The sequence below is a fragment of the Manis pentadactyla genome, chromosome Y (assembly GCF_030020395.1).
Source record: "Manis pentadactyla isolate mManPen7 chromosome Y, mManPen7.hap1, whole genome shotgun sequence".
Lineage (NCBI taxonomy): Eukaryota > Metazoa > Chordata > Mammalia > Pholidota > Manidae > Manis > Manis pentadactyla.
In genome coordinates this window covers 31,057,863-31,085,053 of record NC_080039.1, presented here as the reverse complement: position 1 = coordinate 31,085,053, position 27,191 = coordinate 31,057,863, and the positions used below count along the sequence as shown (strand labels likewise).

The 27,191-nt window shown below is 38.7% G+C and overlaps 1 protein-coding gene across 2 annotated transcripts in view; it reads right to left on the bottom strand.

Annotated features, from left to right (window-relative positions):
* Positions 1 to 27,191, bottom strand: part of LOC130682136 (transcription initiation factor TFIID subunit 1-like) — a 49,403-nt gene that overhangs the window by 6,429 nt on the left and 15,783 nt on the right. The window contains exons 2-3 of one of the 2 annotated variants that reach the window (XM_057496281.1): positions 5,769 to 5,883; positions 5,507 to 5,623 (exon numbers count right to left, since the gene is read on the bottom strand). In XM_057496281.1, the coding sequence (XP_057352264.1) occupies positions 5,507 to 5,623; positions 5,769 to 5,883 (232 nt within the window). Of the gene's footprint in view, positions 1 to 5,171; positions 5,624 to 5,768; positions 5,884 to 27,191 lie in introns of those variants that run through there. The other variant, XM_057496280.1, reaches the window with a different exon arrangement.

The following is a 27,191-nucleotide window of genomic DNA, read 5'->3' as shown; positions in this document are numbered from 1 at the left end:
AACAATACACTGGAACAGATTGATGTGACAGACATCAACAGAACGCTACATCCAAAAGCAGCACAATACACATTCTTCTCAAGTGCACATGGAACATTTTCAAGAATAGATCATATACTAGGCCAGAAAAAGAGCCTCGATAAATAAAAAAAAGATTGAAATTATACAAACCAGTTTCTCAGACCACAAAGGTATGAAACAAGAAATAAATTACACAAAGAAAATGAAAAAGCCCACAAACACATGGAGGCTTTACAACATGCTCCTAAATAACCAATGGATCAATGACCAAATAACAACAGAGATCAAGCAATATATGGAGATAAATACCAACAATAATTCAACACCTCAAAGCCTGTGGGATGCAGCAAAGGCCGTGCTAAGACAGAAGTATATTGCAATACAGGCCTACCTCAGCAAAGAAATCAATCCCATATGAACAATATAAACTCACAATTAACAAAACTAGAAAAGGAAGAATAAATGAGGCCCAAAGTTAGTTAAACGAGGGACATACTAAAGATTAGAGTAGAAATTAATAAAATTGAGAAGAATAAAACAACAGAAAGAATCAATGAAAGCAGGAAATGGTTGAGAAAATAAAAATGGATAAACCCCTAGCAAGACTTATCAAGAAAAAAGGAGTCTACACACATAAACAGAACCAGAAATGACAAAGAAAAAATCAAGACAGACACCACAGAAATACAAAGAATCATTACAGAATACTATAAAAAATTAATGCTAATAAACTGGAAAACCTAAAAGGAATGGACAACTTTCCAGAAAAGTACTACCTTCCAAGGCTGACCCAGAAAGAAACAGAATCTGAACAGAACAATTACCAGCAACAAAATTGAACTGGTAATAAAAAACCTGCCTAAGAACAAAATCCCTGGACCAGAAGGAATCACCACTGAGTGTTATCAAACATTTAGTTAAGATCTAATACCCATCCTCCTTAAAGTTTTCCAAAGAGGAGAAGAACAGGGAATACTTCTAAACTCATTCTATGAGGATCACTCTAATACCAAAAAGAAGGAAAAACACCACAAAAAAAGAAAATTACAGACCAATATCCCTGATGAACCCAGACACAAAAATACTCCACAAAATAGTAAACCAAACTCAAAAATACATCAAAAAGATCATCTATCATGATCAAGTAGATTTATTCCAGAGATTCAAGGTGGGTATAACATTAGAAAATCCATCAACGAAAAGGAGGACAAAACCACATATGCATTTCCAAAGATGCAGAAAAAGCATTTGACAACATCCATTCACTATAAAATCTCTCAACAAAATGGGTAAAGAGGGCAAGTACCTCAACATAATAAAGGCCATATATGACAAACCCACAGCCAACATCATACTTAATAGTGAGAAGCTGAAAGCTATTCCTTTAAGATTGGGAACAAGACAAGGATGCCCACTCTCCCCACATCTATTCAACATAGTACTGGAGGTCCTAGCCACAGCAGTCAGACAACACAAAGAAATAAAAGGCATCCAGATTGGTAAAGAAGAAGTTAAACTGTCCCTGTTTGCTGATGAGATGATATTGTATATAAAGAACCCTAAAATCCACTACAAAACTACTACAGCTAATATCTGAATTCAGGAAAGTTGCAGGATACAAAATTAATATGCAGAAATCTGTGGCATTCCTATACACTAACAATGAACTACTAGAGAGACAAATAAGAAAAACAATTCCATTCACAGGTACATCAAAAACAATGAAACACCTAGGAATAAACCTAAAAAAGATGGTGAAAGACCTATACTTTGAAAACTACAAGACACTCATGAGAGAAATTAAAGAAGATACCAATAAATGGAAACACATCCCTCATGCTCATGGATAGGAAGAATTAATATTGTCAAAATGGCCATCCTACCTAAAGCAATCTACAGAATCAATGCAATTCCTATCAAAATTATAACAACATTCTTCAATGAACTAGAGAAAATCGTTCTAAAACTCATATGGAAACAGAGAAGACCAAGAAGAGCCAAAGTAATCCTGAGGAGGAAGAATAAAGCAGGGGGCATCACACTCTACTACAAAGCCGCAGTACTGAAGACTATTTGGTAATGGCACAACAACAGACCCACAGACCAGTGGAACAGAATAGAGAGTCCAGATATTAACCCAAACATATACAGTCAATTAATACACGATAAAGCTGCCATGGATATACAATGGGGAAACGACAGCCTATTCAACAACTGGTGCTGGCAAAACTGGACAGCTACATGTAAGAGAATGAAACTGGATCACTGCCTAACTCCATACACAAAAGTAAATTCAAAATGGATCAAAGACCTGAATGTAAGTCATGAAACCATAAAACTCTTAGGGAAAAAAAGGCAAAAATCTCTTGGACATAAACATGAGCGACTTCTTAAAGAACATATCTCCCTGGCAAGGGAAATAAAAGCAAAAATGAACAAGTGGGACCATATCAAGCTGAAAAGTTTCTGTACAGCAAAGGACACCACCAATAGAACAAAAAGTCATCCTACAGTATGGGAGAATATATTTATAAATTACTTCAAAGAACCGATCCAATAAAGGGTTGACATCCAAAATATATAAAGAGCTCATGCACCTCAACAGACAAAAAGCAAATAATCCAATTAAAAAATGGGCAGAGAGGTTGAACAGACAGTCCTCCAAGGAAATTCAGATGGCCACAGATACATGAAAAGATCCTCCACATCGCTAGTTATCAGAGAAATACAAATTAAAACCACAATGAGGTATCACCTCACACCAGTTAGGATGGACAACATAGAAAAGACAAGGAACAACAAATGCTGGTGAGGATGTGGGGAAAGGGGAACCCTACTACACTGCTGGTGGGAATGTAAATTAGTTCAACCATTGTGGAAAGCAATACGGAGGTTCCTCAGAAAGCTCAAAATAGAAATACCATTTGACCCAGGAATTCCACTTCTAGGAATTTACCCTAATACAGGGACCCAGTTTGTAAAAGACAGATGCACCCCTATGTTTATGGAAGCACTATTTACAACAGCTAAGAAATGGAAGTAACCTAAGTGTCCATCAGTAGATGAGTGGATAAGAAGATGTGGTACATATACACAATGGAATATTATAGAAGAAATATACCATATAGAAGAATATTAAGAAGAAAACAAATCCTACCATTTGTAACAACACGGATGGGGCTAGAGGATATTATGCTCAGTGAAATTAGCCAGGTGGAGAAACACAAGTACCAAATGATTTCACTCAAATGTGGAGTATAAAAACAGAAAAACTGAGGGAATAAAACAGCAGCAGACTCACAGAATTCAAGAATGGACTAACACTTACCAAAGGGAAAGGGACTGGGGAGGATGGGTGGGAAGGGAGGGATAAGGGCTGGGAAAAAGAAAGGGGACATTACGATTAGCATGTGTAATGTCGAAGGAGGCACAGTGAGGGCTCTGCAACCCAGAGAAGACAAGTAGTGATTCTACAGCATCTTAGTATGCTGATGGACAGTGAGTGTAATGGGGTTTTGTTGGGGGGACTTGGTGAAGGGGGAAGCCTAGTAAACATAATGTGCTTCATGCAATTGTAGATTAATGATATCAAAATAAAAAATAATAAAAATAAATAAATAACCTTTTCACTCAGATATACAATTGCAAATCACTGAAATATTCTTTTAAATTACTTTTTCTTACTATCAATACCACTTCTATCCTCATTTTCCCAACCTATGATTTTAATCTCCTGTCTCCTTCATCAATTTCTTACCCCTGAAACACACTTTTTCTATTTCCAAGAAGATGCTGTCAAATTCTTCTACCCTGGGGTCTTGCTATTTGGCAGTATGTTTTCCACTCCTTTCAAGAAAACCCGCTGGTCAATTCCCCCCACACTATTCTATCTCCAAACATTTTAGACAAGCCATGTCTCCAAACCAAATGCTCTGCTGCCTCTTCTCCATCAAACCTTGTCATTCAATACTTTGGGCAATATTCACCTCCATGAAGCATTTTCTAATGAGTTCCATGCAATTCCAGTTATTCCAAAGAAGCACCCATATAAATCAGGCAATGGGAAGGGGCCAATGCCAGGGGAGGAGGAAGCTAAGGGCAGAGACAAAGGTACCCTCAGAGGTCAAGAGAATTCAGAATTGAGATTTACCAAATTTAACATTCTCCTTTCCTAGGTGGTCAGCTCATAAAACCCAACAGGAAACCACCACTATGCTCTTCCATACCATCCCTAGAGAAATAAACCTAAACCTGAAATTAAAACATTCCCTAAAAATCAGAGCTACTACAACCTCCCCCTTAGCCTCAGTCAGGGGGCTCAAAACAATCGTTATGCTACTTTTAACTTAGCTATTCTGGCAGGCTCTCAAAACTAAATATAACACTCCATACAGAACTATGAGCTTTTAGCTGATTTCTGTCTTCTTCTTAGGAGTAATTATGCTTTGCATTGTCTACACCATCTTCCCTAATTTCCCTGTGAAGGTAAGACCTGTATCTTCTATTTTTCTGAGTTACTTCTTGTGTATGTAGTACAATTTATCTCTTTATATAGGAAGCACTCAAATCCATTAACTGACCCTGAAATGTAATTCAAAAAGGTGGACAACAAATAAACAACTTCATATAAAAGTTTCAAGCAGTGACAGGTAGCAAAGGGCAGTGGAAAGAGTGGACTATGGACTATGATGGTAGTTCTAGGTTCCAGACCATGGAACTGAGTTCAGGATCAGAAAATGGATTTTATTATCTTTGTTCCATACTGTCTATTAGTTACACAGCACATATCATGTATTCCAAAAGTGTCTAATGCACTGAGTTGTTGAATTATTCAAGGTTGCAGCTAGCTGACTATAGAACTTTTAATAAAGTTCCACATTATTAAAGTTCTCTCAAGTTCAAGTTTTCCTTATCTATGATGAGGTGAAAAGAAAATAATCACTAAGACCCCCTCCAGTTCTGACATTCTGATTCTATAATGTAGTACCTTACACCCAGGAGAAAAACCTATGGTGTGTGCATGCATTAACTACACTGTCAGCATAGAGCTGGTGAGTGATTAACAGAAGATGAGCCAATAAATGGGTGTGCTTGTTTATGTGATCATACATATTAATCCTCCTTGAACTACCAATTCCTTGAGGGCAAAGACTGAGTTTAAATTGCATCTACAACAGTGCTATGAACACGGTAGGTACTCAAATACTGGACAGTAAGGAAGAAAGCATTATCATCCTTACTTGGCATTCACCACAAGTTTGGAAATAATCAGTATGAGGAATAAAAGCCTGAGTATGGTAACACTGCCTCGGAACACGAGAGGAGAGCAGCTACTTGGAACTGAGCTGACAAAGGGAGAGAAGCAGAGCAAAGGCACAGAGAGCAGGAACAATGGCAGAAAGCACACAAAGAAAGAAACAAACAAACTGGACTATACAGTGGGATAATATACTGGTATGCTCTACAGAGGACACCAAACAATCACCTGAGTTGCAAAGGGGCTGCAAGCTCCCCATTGTCTGCTGACACCTTTGGCTTTCGTCTTCCGCTACCTCATTGATGTCTGAAGAGTTCACAGCATCTTCTGTACTCCTGATCCAGCCTATGAATTAAAAAAAGGCAGGGGGGAGTATATGTCAACAAATAGCAAATAACTCTCAGTCCCTAAGGAAAATCCCATTGAAAAGTACATTTACCCTACGTGGCTAGCCTCCTCCCCACCTTACTCCCCATGACCCAGACTTCACCTTCATCATTTACCAGGGCACCGTCAGTCCCAGTCAGTTCTTCATTTGCGGTGAGTTCAGTGATCAGGCTGCCCAGACCAAAAGTCCCCAAGTCTGCCAGGTGCTTCTTACACTCCTGAAAAAGGGACAGCACCAGCGTCAAAGACAACAACTACACCTAAGCTTCCCATACAAGGCGTATTTCCTGGTCCATGACAAAGCTATAAAATCTGCATGAAAAATGACTCTGCAGTGTGCTAAAAGGAGCTTCACATTCAAGAAGTGAAAAGTAATCTTTCATTAAACTCTTTATTCATCAGGTCTTTATTGACATATTGTGTCCAATTTCATCACCCTACTTTAAAGTAATATAAAGAAATATCAAAAAACCACCACTAAGACTAAATGAATGTAACAGTAGTTCTCAGAATAAAGGCTAAAGCAACAGAGGTTGTTTGGACCAGAGAAGGCAAGAACTTTACTGCTAGTTTTTGTGTACTTGTGTGTGCTCCACGGGAGAAGGAATATTGATCATTATTCTCTCCTTGAAAAGATGAACCTTAAACGGAAGGTGAGTTTTGCTTGGCCACAGGCAACGATAGCATGAATGAATGCCAGTGAACACTGGGAAAACTACTTAAGGACGCTGGGCCCAGAAGGGGACTGCCTGCCCCAGATAGTTTGAACATTCACTGTTCTAATAACAGGGAGGTGAGCCATATGATTTGTTGCAGCCTCTGTCCAGTTCTCTTGCTCTACAGCCACCTTAAGTCAGCAATGGCAGAAACGCAGTTTCAGGAATCTCCAAGTAGGTTCTGTAAGATAAATTCTGGCTGAAATAAGAAGGCGAAGAGAGGCAACGAAGGGCCAGGTAGTTTATTTGAACGCAAATTCCCAGGTGATGTTCCGTGGTCTGGCTATCACAGGCTGGGGAAGTCACACCGGGTCAGGGAGGTGCTGGCTTATAAGGGGTTAGAAGGGGGAGGAGTGGGCAAGCTCTCTTAGGGGGTGTGGAGAGGTATGATTGGCTAAAGGTGACATAATAGACAACTAGAAACTTTTTTCCTTCCAAGAGGGAGAAGGCTGACATCCGGGTCTTAGTTGGCACATCAGAAGGATGGAATTCAGGAAGAGCTGTCCCCTTTCCATATAAGGCATGGACCTTGGGGTCTGGTCTGTTCTCCTTTTAGGGTATCTCTCTGTTCTGTTTGCATATGTTTGTTTTTCCTTCCTCCAGACTAACAGGTTCCCATTGCAATAGTCTGAAAGCAACCTCCCTAGGTTAAAAGTGCAATAAATATTTCCTACTGCCTGGTCAGGTGGAACGGTCTGTCCAAAGTCACCCACATCGGCGCCCCTGACCTACGGGGGCTGGTCTACCATCCTGTCTCCTTCTCACACTCATCCACAAAGAAGCCGCATCTCTCTTACTGCAGAGTCTATGAAGGCAGTATCCGCTTCTCATTACTGCACCCTCTCAGAGAGAGGACCACTTCCGCCCTCGAATTCTAAACATCCTCTACACTACACTCCAGCTGTCTCCTTAGCCACACCACCCCCAGCCCTAACCCCACGCCCACCCCTCACATCGTCCAAGATGCTTTCCCCCTCCAGCTGCCTGGCTCCACTGACGTTGCCAAAGAGGAAACCGATTAAAGAAAATGGGCCGCTTCCCACAGAAACCTCATTGCTGTCCGTGCCTGACATGAGGGTGGCAGCGCCGAGATCAGCGGAAGCCACCAAATGCAAATCCCAGCCTGATCCCAGAAATAAAAGCATTAGTCTCCCAGAAGTCACTTACGGACCTCCTTGACCCCTACCAGAAGTGGAATAAAGGAAAAACGAACCGGAAAGACCGGCCTGGCCATCTTACGAGAAAGTAGAATTGCTTTGACTACTTTACAAACGGCTTTTGAGTCAAACATAGGTGAGCAGGAGACTGGATATTTGTAAAGAGGTTGGCCAAAGAAGCGGCTCGGTCCCACCCCCTCCAGCTGATCGGTGCATGAGCGGAAATGCTAGTGCCAGATGAGAGCCACAGCTCTTCCCCCAATCCAAAGGAGCTGGCTGGGTCACATGCTCTAGTTCCGCGGGTCGCTGTGCTCCGGCAGACAGAAGTAGTAAAAAATGCAAGGTCCTCTCTTTGTGCTTGCTGTTGCTTCGCTCTTTTGTCCCAAACAGAAACTGGCCATGGACTGCACTATACCAAAGGTACACTGAGGACCACACAATGTGTTTCTGATCCCACCTACCCCGAGTCTCTTACCAGCCCAGACTTTCTCCCTACATCAGGACACCTGCGTTTACATCCTGGCTCTACCATTTCTTAGCTAGATAATCTTGCAATCTACTCAGCTTCCTGGATTCAGACTTCTCATGTGTGCCATAGAGATAACCATTGTCTCAACATGCGCTTTATTTTAAAAACCACATCAACTAACACACTTACAGTGGCTAGCTCAAGACCTAACACATAACTGGAATTTTAATAAATGATACTTTCGTACCTGATGGATATGCCTATGTTAATTTGAGTACTTTCTAAAGCACTGATGTATATTCCTCTTCACGTTTCTCAAACCAAGAACTGATTATGGGGTTTCATGTGGTGAGTCTGTACGGAACTCAGGAACCTGCACTTAAACCACCATTCCAGGTCCTTTTGATGTGTGTGGCCATAGTGTGGGGTCAGGAAGGCACACGGGAAATTTTCTTCTTCACCAAGGAATAAGAGGGCTCTAAAAGGCAATAATGACCACAGACATGGGCAGGAGCTTTTTTATGTACACACCATTGCCTGCCTCCACAGATCAGCAGCTTTCTGCCTGCCCGTTCTCATGCACTGTATGAGGCTCATGTTCTAAACACTGAACCCCAGCTGGCTGGGATGTCCCACTGCTGACTGCATCACCCATACCCTGTGTTCCCCATGGCCTGCCCCACCCCAGCGCAGGGTCCTGCCTGATGGGCAAGTCCAGCTCCCTCCAGGCTCATCTCCTCACAGAAGCAGGTCCCATGCCCACCAGCCTCGTGCACATTTGCACCACATTAATTGCATCCTTGGTGATGGTGATAAGACCATAATGTGCCTCTGTGAGCACAAAGTAGAGAAAGTAGCTCGTGCCTGTATTTCCAATATTTTATACAACCTCTGGGACCAATAAGTGGAGGACTTGCCTATCTACCCTTTGCCACAAAAATCAACCTTTATTTATGTGAGTTCCATTTATAGCTACCTCTTCCCTTCTCTTGTCAGTGATGGTTTTTTTTTAATGGGTTATTGAACTTTTTACCCATTCCTATGATGTCTCTCGTCTCAGCTGACAGCTCTGGGCACTTCTGTTGGCCAATATCTTGTCCAGAGTCAAACAACCTACATTCCCTTCCCAGCTCTACTGCTTATTTTTGTGACATTGAAGAAATGATTTACCTTCTCAGTACATGTGTGTTCTTATGTACACGACAGAAATAACATACCACAGACTCATCATAAGGACTAAATAGAGATCTAAGTTGCTCATGGATACCTGGAATATAGTAAGTGCTTAATAAATGCTCTTCCTCCTTCCTCTGCACTGGATAGAGATCCCGTTTTACACTGCTTTTATTTCCCACCTCTTAGAACTTCCTTTTCCTCTTAGACTATAAGGAAAGACATCTCACCAGTTAAAAGGAGGGCCAGACTCCCTTCACAAAGTACCTCTACTCATCTTAGCCCATCTGTTCACCTACACAGAAAGAGTATCACTTCCAAGGGTCTGTGGAAAATCTACTTCTTGCAAAGAGCCCAGCCGAGTGTGAGGTCGCAGTAGGTGCTCAATCAAAGCTAACTTCATCCCTGATATCCTGAGACCAGAGGCATCCCGCCACTCCCACCCTGGCATCCTACACTTCAGAACTACATGCCCCCACCCCAGAGAAGAACATTAAACTTCCCTTTCTGCAGCAGAGGCTGAAGGAGGCCTGGCAACAACAGTGATCTGGTGAGGCAGATGGTGTCCTGTTATCAGTCACCTTCTTTCACCCTCCCAGTGGTGTTCACATTGTCAGAAAGAAACTTGTTTGCCCAAAGAAAGCCACCACTGGAGACACAGCCGGTGGCTACAGAGGGGCACTGTGACAGCTTCCTCCAAGGGTCCTCCTTCCTCATCTCCTTCTTCTCCCACATCACACCCTCCAGGTACACAATTCTGTTCTGGCCTGGGCAGCCCGCTCCCCACCCAAGACCAAACTCCATTCTGGGCTTTGGTACTGGGATCAAGTGATATTCAGGGTCTACTGACTGAGCTTTCTTGATTCTTGCTTTCCTGGGCAGCTAATCCAAAGAAAAACAAACAAGAACCAAAAAAGTAGGAAGGCCAATTCCTTGCCTGATGGTCAAGAGAAAGCAGGGTGAGGCCGTCCTTCTCAGTTGGGCTGGAGTTAGAACACAGCGCCCCAGCCCTGCCTAATACCTCTTCCCACTCAGTAAATACTTGTCACATTTTACAGCAGACACTCACGTTCACCCACATACTGTGCGGTTCATGCAAACAGGATTGCCTGCCTAATTGTAAAAAGAAAAGAGCACATGGCTGAACAGCTGACAGTTATCGTTTGTTTACAGGCAGCAAAAGTAGACCTGCAGAGCAGGTAGAGAGGAAACAGCCATGAACCTTCCCACAATTTGAAGTTATGTTGATTCTAACAGAGGTTCCTTCACAGATTCCACATTTGGATGGATGGATGGATGGATGGATGGATGGATGGATGGATGATGGACAGGAATAGACACAGAGACATAGAGAAACAGAAAGAGACAGGGATTCTCAGACTGAATGACCCAAACCCCTTTGTTCATTCTGGCAATGTTTAACTTGCCTGAAATGCCCTCCTTTACTCCCCGACACACACCCTCATCATGCTAGTCCAGGATTGGGAAGCAGCGAGATGAACAAACACTATGCCAACTTAGAAATAAGATGAAGTTCCAGCACTTTTTTCTACATCACATGATTTCACTAACTAAAGCCCTGCCCCTCCTGCTGTTACATTAAATGTCACTGTGAGCTCTGGCCACCACATCACAGCCTCCCTTCCATGCCTCTCCCTCCTCTGGACTCCTTCCTACCAGGTGAAGTGGCCACTTTGTTCCAAATGTGCCCCATGTGTGCCACCCTCACCTGCACAGTGGTAGGGCCCGCAAATGCACGCCCGGGGGAGCTGCTCACATGGGGCAAGGAGCACGTTCTGAAGCCACAGCACCTGAGTTCTGGACACTGGCTTCTTGGTCCCCCACTGGAGGACCTCAGGCACATTACTTAATCTCTGTACATCTCAGGTTCCTTAGCGTTTATAGAAAAGGGGGTGGCAAAGGAATGAACTAGTGGTTACCAAAGGGGAGGGGTGTGGGGGTGTGGGTGGGGAGGGAGGGGAAGGGGACTGAGGTGTATTATTTTTAGTACACATGGTGTGGGGGATCACGGGGAGAACAGTGTATCACAGAGAAGGGACATAGTGGATCTCTGGCATCTTGCTGCACAGTTAGACAGTGACTGCATTGGGGTATGGGTGGGGACTTGATAATATGGGTAAATTCAGTAACCATTGTTTTTTCATGTGAAACCTTCATATGAGTGTATATCAATCATATCTTAATAAAAAATTTTTTTAAAAAAGAAAAGGGGGTGGCAAGCTATGGTTTGTGGGGCAAATACAAACAGACAGCCATTTGGTGTTGTTTGTGAGCTAAAGAAGAATTTCACGTTTTTAAATGGTTAACAAAATCAAACGAACACAGGACAATTATATGAAATTCCAAAATTCAATGTCAATAAATACGGTCTTCTTACTAGAACACCGTTGTTCTCATTCATTTGAGTGTTATCTAAGGCTGCTTTCACATTAAAGTCAGAGGTGAATAGCAGAACCAGAGACTGAATAGATTGGAGAGTTCAAAATATTTACTCTCTGTTCACTACAGAACAAGTTTACCTGCCCCTGTTTCAAAACATTTATTGCATTCATGCTCCAAAATATGCCCGTAGAACATCCGAAGAGGATTTAAATTCTTTTACTATTTATATACTATATTTTGTTAAGTTTGATTTTCCCACAATCCAAAAAACACGATATATTAAAATGGATCCTTAAATTTCTCACATTCCATCCAGGACTTGGACTACTAAAACATGTTATCTGTTAAACATTACTACTCCAGATACCTTCCTCTGCAAATGCTGGAAGGATGTTTGTAATTGGCTACATCATGGCGATAATGTGGAAATCTCAAAAGAGAAATCAAATAAGGAACTGGTAAAATAACAATGATTTATACCTATTATAAAATAATTAACTGAGTGACTAAACAATGGCTAGATAATTGGGAAGCACTTTTTATTTCCCAGAAGAAACTAACGTATGCTTAATCTGCATTACCACATAAGATGAGGTATGATGAAAATTGTTCAAAAAATGTAAAATGACAATGTTGACATTTATTGAACATTTATATGTGAGGTACTATTCCTATGATTTTATAATTATTGCCTCAATCTACCACATATGCAATAAGTGGACATACTTTTCCCGTTTTAAAAATGAGAAAAACTGAAGTCCCAAGGAGGTTAAAAAACTCCACGAAGCTTATAGCACAAATAAGTGGCAGAACTGGCTTTTGAATTCTGATTCTCTGACTACACAGTAGACCCCAAGGTGCCTTTTTTTTTGTGGGTGTGGTAGGAACATGCCCAGGACATGAACACACTTTACTTGGGTTGGGTGTGGGGCTATAAATAGCTTTTTTACAGAAAACAGTGGGCATTTGAGGCTGCTTAGCAGGCCTTGAAGATAGATTTCTTTTCTCATTTCAATTAATTATTCTCTTCAGCATAATAGCCATTTCATCAGTGTGTTTTTTCATTCCTATTAGTTTCTTTATAAAACAAATGATGCCTGATATTTTGAGCAAATGAAATACTAAGCTAACCACAGTATTTTGGTCTACAATAAATACACAAATAAATAAATAAATTTAAAAGAGAGAGAGAAATATAATTATAACACTAAAGAAAACTATTAATGACAAGACAAGAATATAACACAGGAAGAAAGGAACAGAGAGGAGATATGAAAAACAGCAGAAAACAATAAAATAGCAATAAGTACATATCTATCAATAATCCTCTTAAATGAAAACGGACTGAATGAATCAATCATGAGACACTGAGTGGAGAACAGATAAAGAAAAAAGACCCATCTATATATGCTGCCTACAGGAGATTCATTTCAGATCCAAAACACAGACTAAAAGTGAAGGGATGGAAAAGATATTCCATGTAAATAAAAGGGAGAAAAAAGCAGGCATAGGAGTACTTATATCAGAGTTTCCAGGAGAAAAAAGAATATATACAACATAAGCAGAATCAGAAGCAAAGAAGGAATAATCATAATGTATGCATTGAAATACAAAAATTTATTAGAAAATACTATGTAAAAGTATATGGCAATAAACTGGACAACCTAGAAGAAATGGACAAATTCCTAGAAAACTATGACTTTCCAAGACTGACCCAGGAAGAAACAAAAATATGAACAGGAAAATTACCAGCAATGAAATCAAACTGGTAATCAAAAAGGTCCCAAAACCCAAAACAGCAGGTCCAGATGGCTTCACAGCCAATTTCAACCAAACATTTAACAAAGAGTTGATACCTGTCCTCTTAAACTGCTCCAAAAAATGGAAGAGGGAATACTTGCAAACTCACTCTATGCAGCCAGCATCACTCTAATATCAAAATCAGACAAAGCCACCACAAAGAAAGAAAATTATAGACCAATATCCCTGATAAACACATATGCAAAAATCTACAAAAGCAGAATATTAGCAAACTGAATCCAAAAATATATCAAAAAAGTCATCCATCATGACTAAGGGGGATTTATTCTAGGGATGCAAGGATGGTACACTATTCATAAGCCACTCAACATCATACACCACATAAAGGAAAAAAGGATAAAAGCCACATGATTGTCTAAATAGAAGCTGAAACAGCATTTGACAAAATTTAACATACATTCATGAAAAAAACTCTCAATAAAATGAGTAAATACTTCAATGTAATAAAGGCCATATATGACAAACCCACAGCCAACATCATACTTAGTAGCAAAAAGCTGAAAGCTTTTCCTCTAAGATCAAGAACAAGACAAGTATGCCTATTTTCACCAATGTTATATAGCAATAGTCCTGGAGATCCTAGCCACGGCAATCAGACAACACAAAGAAATAAAAGGCATCCAAATGGTAGGGAAGAAGTTAAACTTTCACTATTTACAGATGGCATGCCATTGTACATAGAAAACCCTAAATAATCCATCAAAAAAGTACTAAAACTGATAATTGAATTCAAAGAAGTTGCAGGATATAGAATTAATATATAGAAAATACATTGCATTCCTATATACTAACAACAAAACAGCAGAAAGACAAATCAGGAAAACAACTCCATTTAAAATTGCATCAAAAATAATAAAATGCTGAATGGATTAAAGATGGTGGTGTGAGAGATGAGACAGTGGCTTCCTCCTAAAACTGCATGTAATTCAAAAATATAATTAATACAACCAATCCTGAAAGAGCAACAGGAAAGAGGACTGCACCAGAGTGCTACACCTGGGGAAAAGAGCAGACCTCACGAAACAGGGTAATGTACCGAAGCTGTGGCCTGGTGGGACCCAAGCCCTTCCTCCACCCCAGCTAAGCAGAGGGAGGAAGAGAAACTGACTGGGGAGGGAGTGGAGGTCTGGAACTGCTAAATGCCTAACTCCAGACACATGCTCTGGGAGCACAAACCTACATTTCATGGTGCTTGCATGGTAATCTCGTGATTAGGGGGTTGGAAAGCTAAGACCGGCAGAATTCCTGGAGAGACTGAGATTCCAGCCACTTGTGGAAAGCAGGGATCCACATCCGGCTGCTCTGGGACAAAAGAAAGGTGGGCAGTCTGAGAGACTTCCTAACAAGGAAACCCTTGGCAAGAGGGTTGCTAAAGGGGCAAGGATTGCACAGAGCTTACTACTCAGAAAAAAGGACAGGTAGAGAAAATTGTCTGGGGGCACTCTGCCCAGCAGGTTGGGAGCTTTCACAACCTTCAGGTGCTCCAGCTCCCAGGCTGGCTACACAGCTCTAAGGACCCCCTCTGTGATATGCAGTGTACTGTGCCTTTCTCCCAGCCAGCTGCCACCTGGATTGCAAACCAGCAAACCCTACCATGGCGTTAGGCCAGCCAGAGGGAAGATCTGTGCACAGCAACTACAGATGCAAAGCATAGAGGTTTATACCTGTGTGCTTGGCCCACTGGTTTAGGCAGTGGAGACAGGCATAGCAGCCAGGAAGAAGGAAACAGCTCTTTCTGCCCCCAGGCACCAATACCACTACCCTGCATCTCCTGACATTACTTCAGGGGCTGAGGAGCTCCAGAGAGTAGAGCTTCTAGGTACTAGTGGGCGCCATATACAAATATGAAAGTTGTAAGATGTTAGGAAAAGTAAGAAATTAGTAAATTTGGAGCCTAGGGTACAGGGAGAGAAGACTTTGGCTAAGAAGTTTGGATTTTACAAGGTATTTATATGCAGTAAGGAACAGTGTAGGGATAAATGAAAAAAGTCTAAGTACATGTTTGCAGTTATTACCTATATACTGGAAGTAAAATAATGGAAAAAGACATATCCATCATTAGCCAAAGTAAAGATCTCGTGTATATCAATTAATATAAAAAGAATAAACTTAGAGACAAACAGCATTACTGTATCTCCAAAGAGTTATTAAATAGTGAGAAAAGATTCATCAACCATGTAGACACCTAAGAAAAATAGCCTTAAAATGATAAATCCACTATCATAGAGAAAAATTTCAACATATCTTTACTGATAATTGATACATTATACAGACAAAAGAAATGATGATCTGGGAAACAGAAGCAATGAATTTATGGACAAGCATATAGTTATGTGACTAACCATTTGTGGATAAACTTTTCAAGCATCCATGGAATATTTACAAAAATTATGTTCCAGGCCATGACAATGAATGTCGCAGAATAAGTATTACTCATATTACATCTCTTACAACAATACCCATTAACGAGTGACAAAAATTTACAATGCTCCCACCACCATCTGGTAATTTAAAAGAATATATGTTCTAAACAACTCATGAGGTAAAGAAAAAATCATGATGAAAACTTCTAAAAACTTTGTGAAATAAGTGAAAATGAAAATAAAATGTACAAAAACTTGTGAGGTACAACAAAATCAGAATTTTCAGATAAACTTATTGCCTAAAATATATTAGAAAAAATTTAAAGTGCTTTAATGTGCTTAATGCTCATCGTATGAAGTTAGAAAAATAGCAGTATAATAAACCCGTTACATGAACAGAAAGAGATAATGAAAATAGGAGCACATATGCAATAGAGATCCACTACAACTTTGTCATTTAAGACTTGAGGTTGGGACCATGGGCTTAGACAGAGTAGGGTGAGGGCCTCTTTTGCAAGGCAAGATATTTACAGTCAAAGCAAAGTAACAACATAAAGTCTGTATTGAAACTGTGTTCAGCATTATGCAAAGTCAAGGTCACACTAATTCTCTAGGGTAAAGATATCAGACTAGGAATATAGACATCTTCACTGAGATTAGTTAAAGGTCAAAAGGTCAGGAGCAACTTGGCTAGGAATGTTTGAATGTTCTGCAAGTGTATCTCAACATAACCCCGTGATTTCACCGCAAACAGCCCTAGCAAACAAACAATAACCCAGCCCACCTTGAGCACAGGGCAGGTGGTACAAGTGCACACCCTAAGCCCTCAGTTCTCAAAATTCCTCAACTGCTTATAAATCCCCTAGACAATGCACTACCCTGGGCTCTCTTGTCCCCTCCTGGCGAAAACCAGGAGCTCTGTCTTCTCAGTGTATGTCTCAGTAAAAGTCTCCTTGGCTCTCCTACCTTGACTGTTTGCTAAGTTCATTCTTAGACTCCGCAAATAAGAACCCTGGCATCAGGCTGACATGATAAAAAAAACTTGAAAAAGTAAGAGAGACATAAATCAAGAAAGTCAACTAGAAGGCCATTGCAAAAATTCAGACATTAAATACTCAATGCCCAAACTTCTCTCTTATCCTCCAGCCCTCACTATGGTCCACCTGGATATTATTTATTTTCCAAAATTTAGCCCAACTTCACCAATCTATGAAGTCATCCTTGACTTCTTCTCCAACATTAATAGTGGCCTGCCTTTGTACTCACATTATTTACCATACATACTGTACTTTAACTATTGTCTTTCTTTTCCATAGAACTTCTCTCAAGACAGGGACAGGGATTTGATATCTCTGGAATCTGGCACAGTTCCTGCTAGACCTGCACTCGGTAATGTGTTTTGAATTTAGAAATAAAGGAGTGAATGATGTGGTAAGATTCCTAGATGATTATAATAATATATACTGATTACTTAAAATGTGTGATGTATTGAGCAAAGTGCCTCTCTTGCATTATCTAATTTTACCTTCATAGAAATTCTGAAGTAGATACTATTGTTATCTCTACTATACAGAGAGGAAACTGAACAATGAAAGGATTAAGAAACTTTTCCAAGGTCACATAAACAAATAAGAGATCTGGTACTCAGATCAAACATGTCTGATGTTAAAATATACGTTCTAAACCCCTATGAAAAACTTTCATTTGGGATTCTAAAATGTATTTCATCTTAGATTTCTAGCTTCCAGAATTATTAGAAAATAAATTTATGTTTTTTAAGTTACCAAGTCTGTGGTGTTTTATTGTGACAGTCCTAGCAAACTAATGCAAACTGTATATAAAACCAAATATGTTAAGGTCACATAACTTTTTGCATGACCTATGAAAATCTGCTGAAAGAAACTCTATTTATTGAATAATAATAAATGAAAATAATTACAGGAGATGTTAAAAAACTATCATTACATATCGCATTAACTGTATCGTAAAAAGAAAATTTGAGGGGAGTCAGCATGGTGCAGTCATTAAGAACTTAGGCTTTTTGCTCATATCAATGCTTAATTTCATTCACAACACATAAGCTTCTTAAAAGTCACTTAAACTTCCTACTGCTTAACTCCTTCCATCTGTAAAATAGTGCCAACTCCAAATAGATTTTTTTAGATTCAATAGGAAATACTCACTAAAGATTAGATGTCATAATCACCACTAGCAGAAGCAGCCCCACAATCACTGTCAACATCACTGTAATAGTCACAGTGACAGCAACAGGGGCAACAAATAAAAACCAAGGTAGCCTTAGAAGGATACAGAATGAATATAGGCAAGCTTATTAACCTTGAAGTATAGGCATGAGCTGGATGAGTGGAAAAGAGTGAGAAAGACATTTAAGGAATGGAGAACAAGGTGGTGAACAAAAGCTTATAAATGTTTTAGCTGCTGTTACCTACCCCAGCTAGACTTCCCTAAAATGTTAGAAGGAACACAGGAATAGCCACGTCAAAAGCAGACTATGAAAAGAGGTTAAACACCAGGGAAAACATAGGCCATTTCCCAAACCTGGTATTTGCAATCAAAATCAAGAAAAGCTAACTATCTTGAGATCAAATGAGCACTCTATTGCTTTCACCAAACATTGCTACAATGCCATTTTATGTGAAACTGCAATAGCAAACAGACTTATGGTTCACCATATGGTGACTTCCTTGTCACTAGGCAACACATCAGGATGGCTCCATCTGCAGCCACTTACATGGTCTCCAGAAAAAGACATTTCTTTAGGAAGCAAATCTAAAAGTCCTGTACATCCATGTTTATTTATAAACTCTCCTGTTGATTCTAATGTGCAACTAGAGTGGAAAACCACTGCCCTAAATAATATATGCCACGCTCTCAACTGGAATTACAAAAATGAGTAAGACACAGGACCTGCCCCTGAAGAACACAGGAAATAAGAACAGGTAAACCTATTAAAATTGGTAAATGTTATAACAAAGGTCATGTACAAACTGCTAAGTGTGCAGATATGAGACAGCATACAAAAGAAGAAGAAAGTCTTTGGATCTGGCTACTGAAAGAGTAATTTATAATGCATACAAGACTGAGGGAAAACTTACACACACTTTTTAGTCCCTGGTAATCTGGCTTCTCTCTCTACTCCCTGCTCCAAACTCTAGTAAAACTGCTCTATTAAAGGCCACCAGTAATATTTAGTCCCCCATTTTAATAGCTAGCCTCATCTGCACCAGTTTTCCCATCTGTAAAATGGGGATAATCAAAAGGTTACTCTGATAATGATGATGAATATGGTAGATAGTGGCATATAGTGGATACAATTTGTTTCTCATCCCTTTCTCTTTAACCCAAAGGTTTTCTCAATCCTATACTCCTTAATCTCTGTGCAGTACCAGTAGTGCTCCTTTTTTTGTTTTTTTTGGCAACATTAATCTACAATTACATGAGGAACTTTATCTTCACTAGACTCCCCCCATCACCAAGCTCCCCCAAACAAACCCCATTACAGTTATTGTCCATCATAGTAAGATGCTGTAGAATCACTACTTGTCTTCTCTGTGTTGCACAGCCCTCCCCGTGCCCCCCCACACACATTATACACACTAACAGTAATGCCCCCCTTCTTCCCCCGCTCCCCTTTTATCCCTCCCTTCCCACTCATCCTCCCCAGTCCCTTTCCCTTTGGTAACTGTTAGTCCATTCTTGGGTTCTGTGATTCTGCTGCTGTTTTGTTCCTTCAGTTTTTCTTTAATCTTATACTCCACATATGAGTGAAAACATTTGGTACTTGGCTTTCTACGCCTGGCTTATTTCACTGAGCATAATACCTTCTAGCTCCATGCATGTTGTTGCAAATGGTAGGATTTGTTTTCTTCTTATGGCTGAATAATATTCCATTGTGTATATGTACCACACCTTCTTTATCCATTCATCTACTGATGAACACTTAGGTTGCTTCCATTTCTTGGCTATTGTAAATAGTGCTGTGACAAACATAGGGGTGCATATGTCTTTTTCAAACTGGGCTGCTGAATTCTTAGGGTAAATTCCTAGAAGTGGAATTCCTGGGTCAAATGGTATTTCTATCTTGAGCATTTTGAGGAACCTCCATACTGCTTTCCACAATGGCTGAACTAATTTACATTCCCACCAGCAGTGTACGGGGGTTGCCCTTTCTCCACAACCTCGCCAACATTTGTTGTTGTTTGTCTTTTGGATGGTGGCGATCCTTACTCGTGTGAGGTGATATCTCTTTGTGGTTTTAATTTGCATTTCTCTGATGACTAGCAATGTGGAGCATCTTTTCATGTGTCTGTTGGAGTACTGTTCCTTTTGGTAATTCTCTTCAAGTTCTGTGACTTGAGCACCTACTTGTACTAGGTATATGCTTCTACTTCAAGAGTTATTCCTCACATTTGTATCTCTTCCCTTCAGCCTTAAATGAAAGTATATTCAAAAGTTATGCTCTGTGCTCTCTTTTTTGCTATGTTCAAACTTGTTCTCCTAAAAGGCTTACCTTATCTCCAGGCTCCAACTGACAATGAGAGGATTTTCAAAACTATATAAAATCTCTGGGCCTGCATGTTACACTTTGTGATTTAGGGTGTACAGGATATCACTTTGATACACTTATATTAATATAACTGCCACTGAAGCAATACATATCACATTATATCATTAAAGTACATTCTGTCTATATTCATTATACTGGGCATTAGATCGCAATGGCTTATTTTGTACTTCTTCAAGTTTGTACCCATAAACACCATCAATCTTATCCCCCCACCTCCCATCCCCTGGTAACCACCACTTCACTGTTTTTGTTTTTTTCCAAACAAATTTGACTTTTTTAGATTCTAAACATAAATGATATCTAACAGTACTATCATTCTCTAATTGACTTAATCTTGCTTAGTATAATATGCTGAAGTTCCATCCATATTGTCACAAATGGCATGATATCCTTCTTTCTCATGGCTGAATAATGCTCCATTATGCACAGAGCACATCAAAAAGCCCAAGTTTAACTGAAGTCCTCCAACAGCCCTCAACACAATGAGTGAGGAGATGCCATACTAACCACCTCCCACCAAATCCCCTGATGCTAAGAGATTAGGCTGTTACTGCATTATATCCTTGTTGATTTTAATCCACCATCAATATATGATGCATAATATTATTTACCACTAAAAAAGGAAAAATGCTACCAATTAAATATCATAAGCCTTGTCACAATGAAGCCTGATTTCAGAGATCTTAAACTATGGAAAATTATGAGTTTTTTTATTGATTTAAATAAAATACATTCTTTGGCAAATGAATGAATGGGAAGGTAGTTCTAAGACTGTTTACATTCATGTCAATCAACAGAAACATTATGAACTAAAATGTGCAGGAAAAGCTCTCAGCATTAGATTCACAATGGAGTATGTAAATAAATGTCAGAGAAAGAATGTAGACTGTACATCTAACCTTAAAATAAAATTTTTGAAATTCACCTTTTTTGACAAATACAAGTGGTTCTATGGAACACCTACTTTTTCTTTAATATGTATGAATATCTTGCAATAAATTATTACTTCACACAATTAGGCTTCTGGGTCAAAGCACTGAACCACAGGTCAAGTTTCCCCGACGTTCTTTTCAACTTTAAAAATTACTTTGTACTCTCATCTCTAAGTGTTTTTATATTCCAAGTTCTTAAAACTAAAATGCAAAATTCTACACATCTATCCTTATTTTATATAGATAGCTCCCAAATGTACTGAAAGAAATACTACAGGTTTGCTTTAATGTGCAAAGTCTGAAAAATTCCACTAATGGTACAGCATTTATCAAATTTTTGCTTCCTGTATTAATTTTTACATTGTATTGATGCAATGACATAAGTCATTCATCTACAGAATGAAATTAGAAATGACTATTTTCTACGTTAATAGCTTACTGGTTGAATTTACTTTATGGTTAATAAGAATAATACAGATTTTACACATGGCAGCTTACCTTGTTTTTACTTGCAAACAAAATTTCTGAAGCCAAATTATGACTGTGTAGTGATGGAGTAATACATAAACTACTTATAAAGAATAGTTAGCATGTGTAGGTCATTTGAACCACAGCTAATTTTACCACCTGTACCTCAAAGAACACCAGGGGTTTCATCTGACTGTATCTTTAAAATCTATAGCACTATTTAGAAATGAAAAGTTTAGGAATACTAGATTTTCCTTCAAAAATTTGCCTTTATATGCTACTTCTACTTTTCATAAAACTGTTACATTTAATCTTAATTTTGTGAATTTATGATTCCCTTATTCATTTACTCACTGAACCAATGTACTCATCACATGCAGTCTAGGACAGATGCTAAAGATGACATTAGTTCTGCACTTAGGAATTTCAATAAAATAAGGAATAAAGGACAAGTAGGCAAGTAATTATTATGCCAAAATGTGCTGAATACTAATGATGTGTTACAATGCTCAGAAGAAAGATTAAACTAGCTTCTGAGCTAAATATTGAGGGATGAGTTACGATTTTCCCTTTCAAAAATTGGGACCAGGGAGCAGTACCAACACTCGAAGTGGATAGACATGAGCAGAGTTAAGACAGCTATGCTTTATAGTGTGTCTACTACATGTCAGGCAACATTTATGCTTACAGCAATTTAAGTAGAGATACTTCCTTTATATCCCCACATTTGAGAAGATACTGAGGCTGAGAGATTAAATAATTTACCTGAGGCACTAGATTTGTACTAGCATGCAGGTCTCTTTGAATTCAGAGCATCTTAAACAACAGTATATATAGGGGAAGTCAGAACTATTTAGGTTAGAATGGAATACCATTTTCAAGAGCTGGCACTGATGGAGAAGCAAGCAACTGTAAGTTAGGGAATAGAAAAATGACATATTAAAACATGGCTTAGAATCAGGAAATTGGAGGTATTAGTCTAGGAAGTTTGTAATAAAAGCCTAGCAGTGGCAAATATAACAGAAGGGAAGGACCCGGTATGATAATTCTTCTAACCCTACTCTTCCTCCTTTGGCTTTATTTCTTCCTTATCTGTGTAGTCACAGAACACGTACAATTTGTATTCTGTATACATAGTAAAATTTTGTTACTAAACAACAGTAGTTAATAACACAAATAACAACAGTCTGGACAACGAAGAGGTTATAAACCAAATAATATAAATGAATTAACGTCTCAAATAAATTACTTATGTATGACACATTTTGATGACAGAAATGACAAAGACTTAGAAACTAATTTTAAGCTACAGAGCACAAGGAGAAAAAAAATAAAGCTGAGGTTTAAAACCTCATAGTGGATGACTGGAATAATGGGAATAGAGAAATAAAGAGAAAAATGTGCAGGGTGAGAAAGATTTCTGCCCCTTTTTGTGTAGGTGTAAGGGGAGGGGGTTTATGAACTGACTTTCACTAGGTTCCATTTGAACACATCTCTTTGTCTCCTAGGAAAAGGACCATCAGATAAAAATGTATGACCGGTGCTCAAGAAAGAAGTTAGAGCTGAACTATGTAATCGAGACATATATCTACAAAGATACTAAAATTAAAGCTATAGGAGTGGATCACTCTAATCATTAGGGGAAGTTGGAGGGAGTGATGGGAAAAAACACCCCTTCCAACCAATAACAAAGAGTCTTTTTCCTGGAGCTTGGAGTGATTTCCTGTATTTTTCACCTAGAGAGGGGTTTGGGAATGGTTTTCCTCATTTGAGCCTTATATCACAAGTTTATATAATTTCAAATTCACAAAAACGCTTTACTGTATAATGCAGCTGACCAAGGAATAGAGAACTTGAACTCTGTTTGGCCTAGAGTTTCTGTAACTATGTAAAAAGCTCCGTGGGGTACGCTACAGGAAATGAGTAACTCTAAAGAACTTCATTGTGCTTCTTTAGATAATTTTGTTTCCTATTAACCCAGTGGCCAAAGGTGAAAAGCTTATTAAATTTCATAGTGGTATCCTCAAAAAGTAGTTGTACATACATTATTTTAAAAAGCAAAGATATCTACATTAATTTCTAAAATGCTTTCTACTTAGGGCATATATGAAACTATAGTAGTTGCATAAAACTTAAGTGTGTTAACAGAGTAGGCAAATAGTAAAACTGTGGCATCTTACTAAACTGATGGTCAGTGACTGCATTGAGGTATGGGTGGGGGCTCAATAATATGGGTAAATGTAGTAACCACATTTTTTTTCTTGTGAAAACTTAGTAAGATTGCATATAAATAAAACCTTAATAAAAAAATTAAATGTGTTAAACAATAGTAAACTTTGGTCTAAAACAAAACACAAACTAAATTTAGAACATAACACTATTTAATGTTTGGTATTTAAAATTTTTATTAAAAACAAAAGAACTATTTTTTCTTTTTCAAAATAAGCTATCAACAATTTAAAAACAAGGAGATAAACCCGGAGAGTTCCTATCTTCAACTGTTAAGGTAGTTTATTGTCACAAGAGCATCACATAAGAGTCAAATTCGGGTTTAAATACCACCACATTTGCCACTTTATACTTACATGTCTTTGGGTGAATTAAAGCTTTTGAAACCTTATTTTACTTATCCCTCAAATGGTAATAAAACCTAACCCAACTTACAACAAATTAACTTATGTATTGTGTGAGCAAGGCATATATGAAACATATAGTACTACATAATTCTGAAGAGCTTCCCCTTCCTCAGATCTGCAATCAATAATGAAAACTCCAAAAACTTCTAATTATTAAAAGCTTATTTTTGAAAATTACAAAGGTGTGAGAAAGAGTAATATCTCTTAAATATTAAATTAATAATGTCACCTCTAAGTCCTTTCTAATCCCATATCTAACATCCTCCTCCCAAAAGATAAGAACATTTTGATAACTAAGATGACAATTTAACCCAAACGTTTGGTATTTTTCTTAAATTACTAGACATAGCAATGAAATCTCTATGTAAATGTCTACATAGAAGTCTTACAAAAACTCGAACTAAAAACAAAAACATCAAATTCCTTCAAAGTAGAATTTTCATTCATCTACCCTTAAAATGTGTTGGGCAAGCTTAGATAGTAAGACACTCTCCTCCCCACTTAGTACCCTGGGAATGCCAGATAATAAGGAATCTTGTCATCTCATTTTGAAAAAACTTTGCTACTTTCGGCCTTTACAAGACATTACAGGTCTATATTAAGGCGAACACTGAGTACTCACTCAACTTGATTTCTAGTCACTTGAGCTACTTAATCACCACTTCAAGATGGTAAAATAAAAACATAACATTCTTTTAAAAACTTTTTGGCACTACTTAATTTTGAATGTGCATGTGAGCCTGTGTACATTTTCAGTTACTAACTCATGGTTATTTACCAATATTACACGTGTGAATACTGCACACCAGCTTTTGTGTTTATGGGATCTGCCTACCAGGTCCGCCAATTTGGGATCATGGAGCAACCTTACTGCTCTCCCAATTGTGTCATTTTATTATCACCTTCACCCAACAGCAGAGAAAAGGATTTCCAAAATTGAAGATGAGATCCACACATTCACATGAGGAAGGTGACAGAATATTTCGGAGCAAAGAGACAGAATGTAAAGACACTTGGAGCAGAATTCCAACTGAAAATATCCTCAGGCTTACATTAGGATTTTTTTTTTTTTAATAATTATTTTTTATTGAAGGGTAGTTGATGCACAGTATTACATTACATTAGTTTCAAGTGTACAACACAGTGGTAGAACATTTATATACATAATTCGAGGTTCCAGCTATCACCCTACCAAGCTGTTACATTATCTTGACTATATTCCTTATGCTATACATTACATCCCGGTTACTTGTTTATTTTACCACTGGAAGTCTGTCCTTTTTTTTTTGTTTTTGTTTTTTTTTTTGTTTGTGAGGGCATCTCTCATATTTATTGATCAAATGATTGTTAACGACAATAAAATTCTGTATAGGGGAGTCAATGCTCAATGCACAATCATTAATCCACCCCAAGCCTAATTTTCATCAGTCTCCAATCTTCTGAGGCATAACAAACAAGTTCTTACATGGAGAACAAATTCTTACATAATGAATAAGTTACATAGTGAACAGTACAAGGGCAGTCATCACAGAAACTTTCAGTTTTGCTCATGCATTATGAACTCTAAACAGTCAGTTCAAATATGAATACTCATTTGGTTTTTATACTTGATTTATGTGTGGATACTACATTTCTCTCTTTATTATTATTATTTTTAATAAAATGCTGAAGTGGTAGGTAGATACAAGATAAAGGTAGAAAACATAGTTTAGTGTTGTAAGAGAGCAAATGTAGATGATCAGGTGTGTGCCTGTAGACTATGTGTTAATCCAAGCTAGACCAGGGCAATAAAACATCCACGTATGCAGAAGATTTCTCTCAGAACAGGGGGGGTGAGGTTCTAAGCCTCACCTCTGTTGATCCCCAATTTCTCACCTGATGGCCCCCCTGCGACTGTGCCTGTCTTAGGTTGTTCCTCCCTTGAGGAATCTTACCCGTCTCTGGCTAACCAGTCATCTTCCGGGGCCATACAGGGAAATGTGAAGTTGGTAAGTGAGAGAGAAGCCTTATTGTTTGAAAAGGTTAGCTTTTTACATCTTTGCATATTTATGCCCTGTGGCTTCTATGCCCAGCATTTGTCTTGAGGTATCTTTACCACTTGGAGGAGTTATGATACTCGGTAAATTTGATAAGAGGCACGAATTCTATTTAAGGGTTGTAATTAGGAAGTAAGAAGAAAAGCTGTAGAAGTAGCAGGCGGAAGAAAACATGGGAAGATTGATTATTTCTTTGGCATAACTTCTTGTAGAGTACTCCAGCATGAATAGGTTTTAAGCTAGTACTTAAATTGCGCACACACATTAACATAATAGGAGTATAGTTACATAACCAAAGCATATCTGTAATTACCAGCCATCTGCAGTGAAACCAAGAAAACCAGTTAGGCACCTTAGGCATTTGTGAAAACTTATCTATGACATGGTGGATATTGTCCAACTGAACTTGAACAGTCTGAGAGAAATCAGACAAATTAAAACAACCCATTCCTGGGGACTGTTCACATGCCATATGTTCTTTTAACAGTAAATAGTCTGTAGTTGTAAGACTTTGGAGCGCTACAATTTGCACTTCTCCAAATTCTTGGTTGAGTTCCAACAGTATAGATCCAGTCAAATTTGTTGTTTTAGTGTATGCACAGGCCAGCTTAGATATCTCCTTCCTCATTCCCATGGCAAGTCCAGGAACGGGTGGGATGAGTGCATCTACAGCTGTAGCAGTGCGTGGATCTTTGTTGGGGTTTTTTGATGATCATTTTCTGGCATGAGTCTTCCAGAGAGTGCTGATGTTGGAAGTTCTTTTT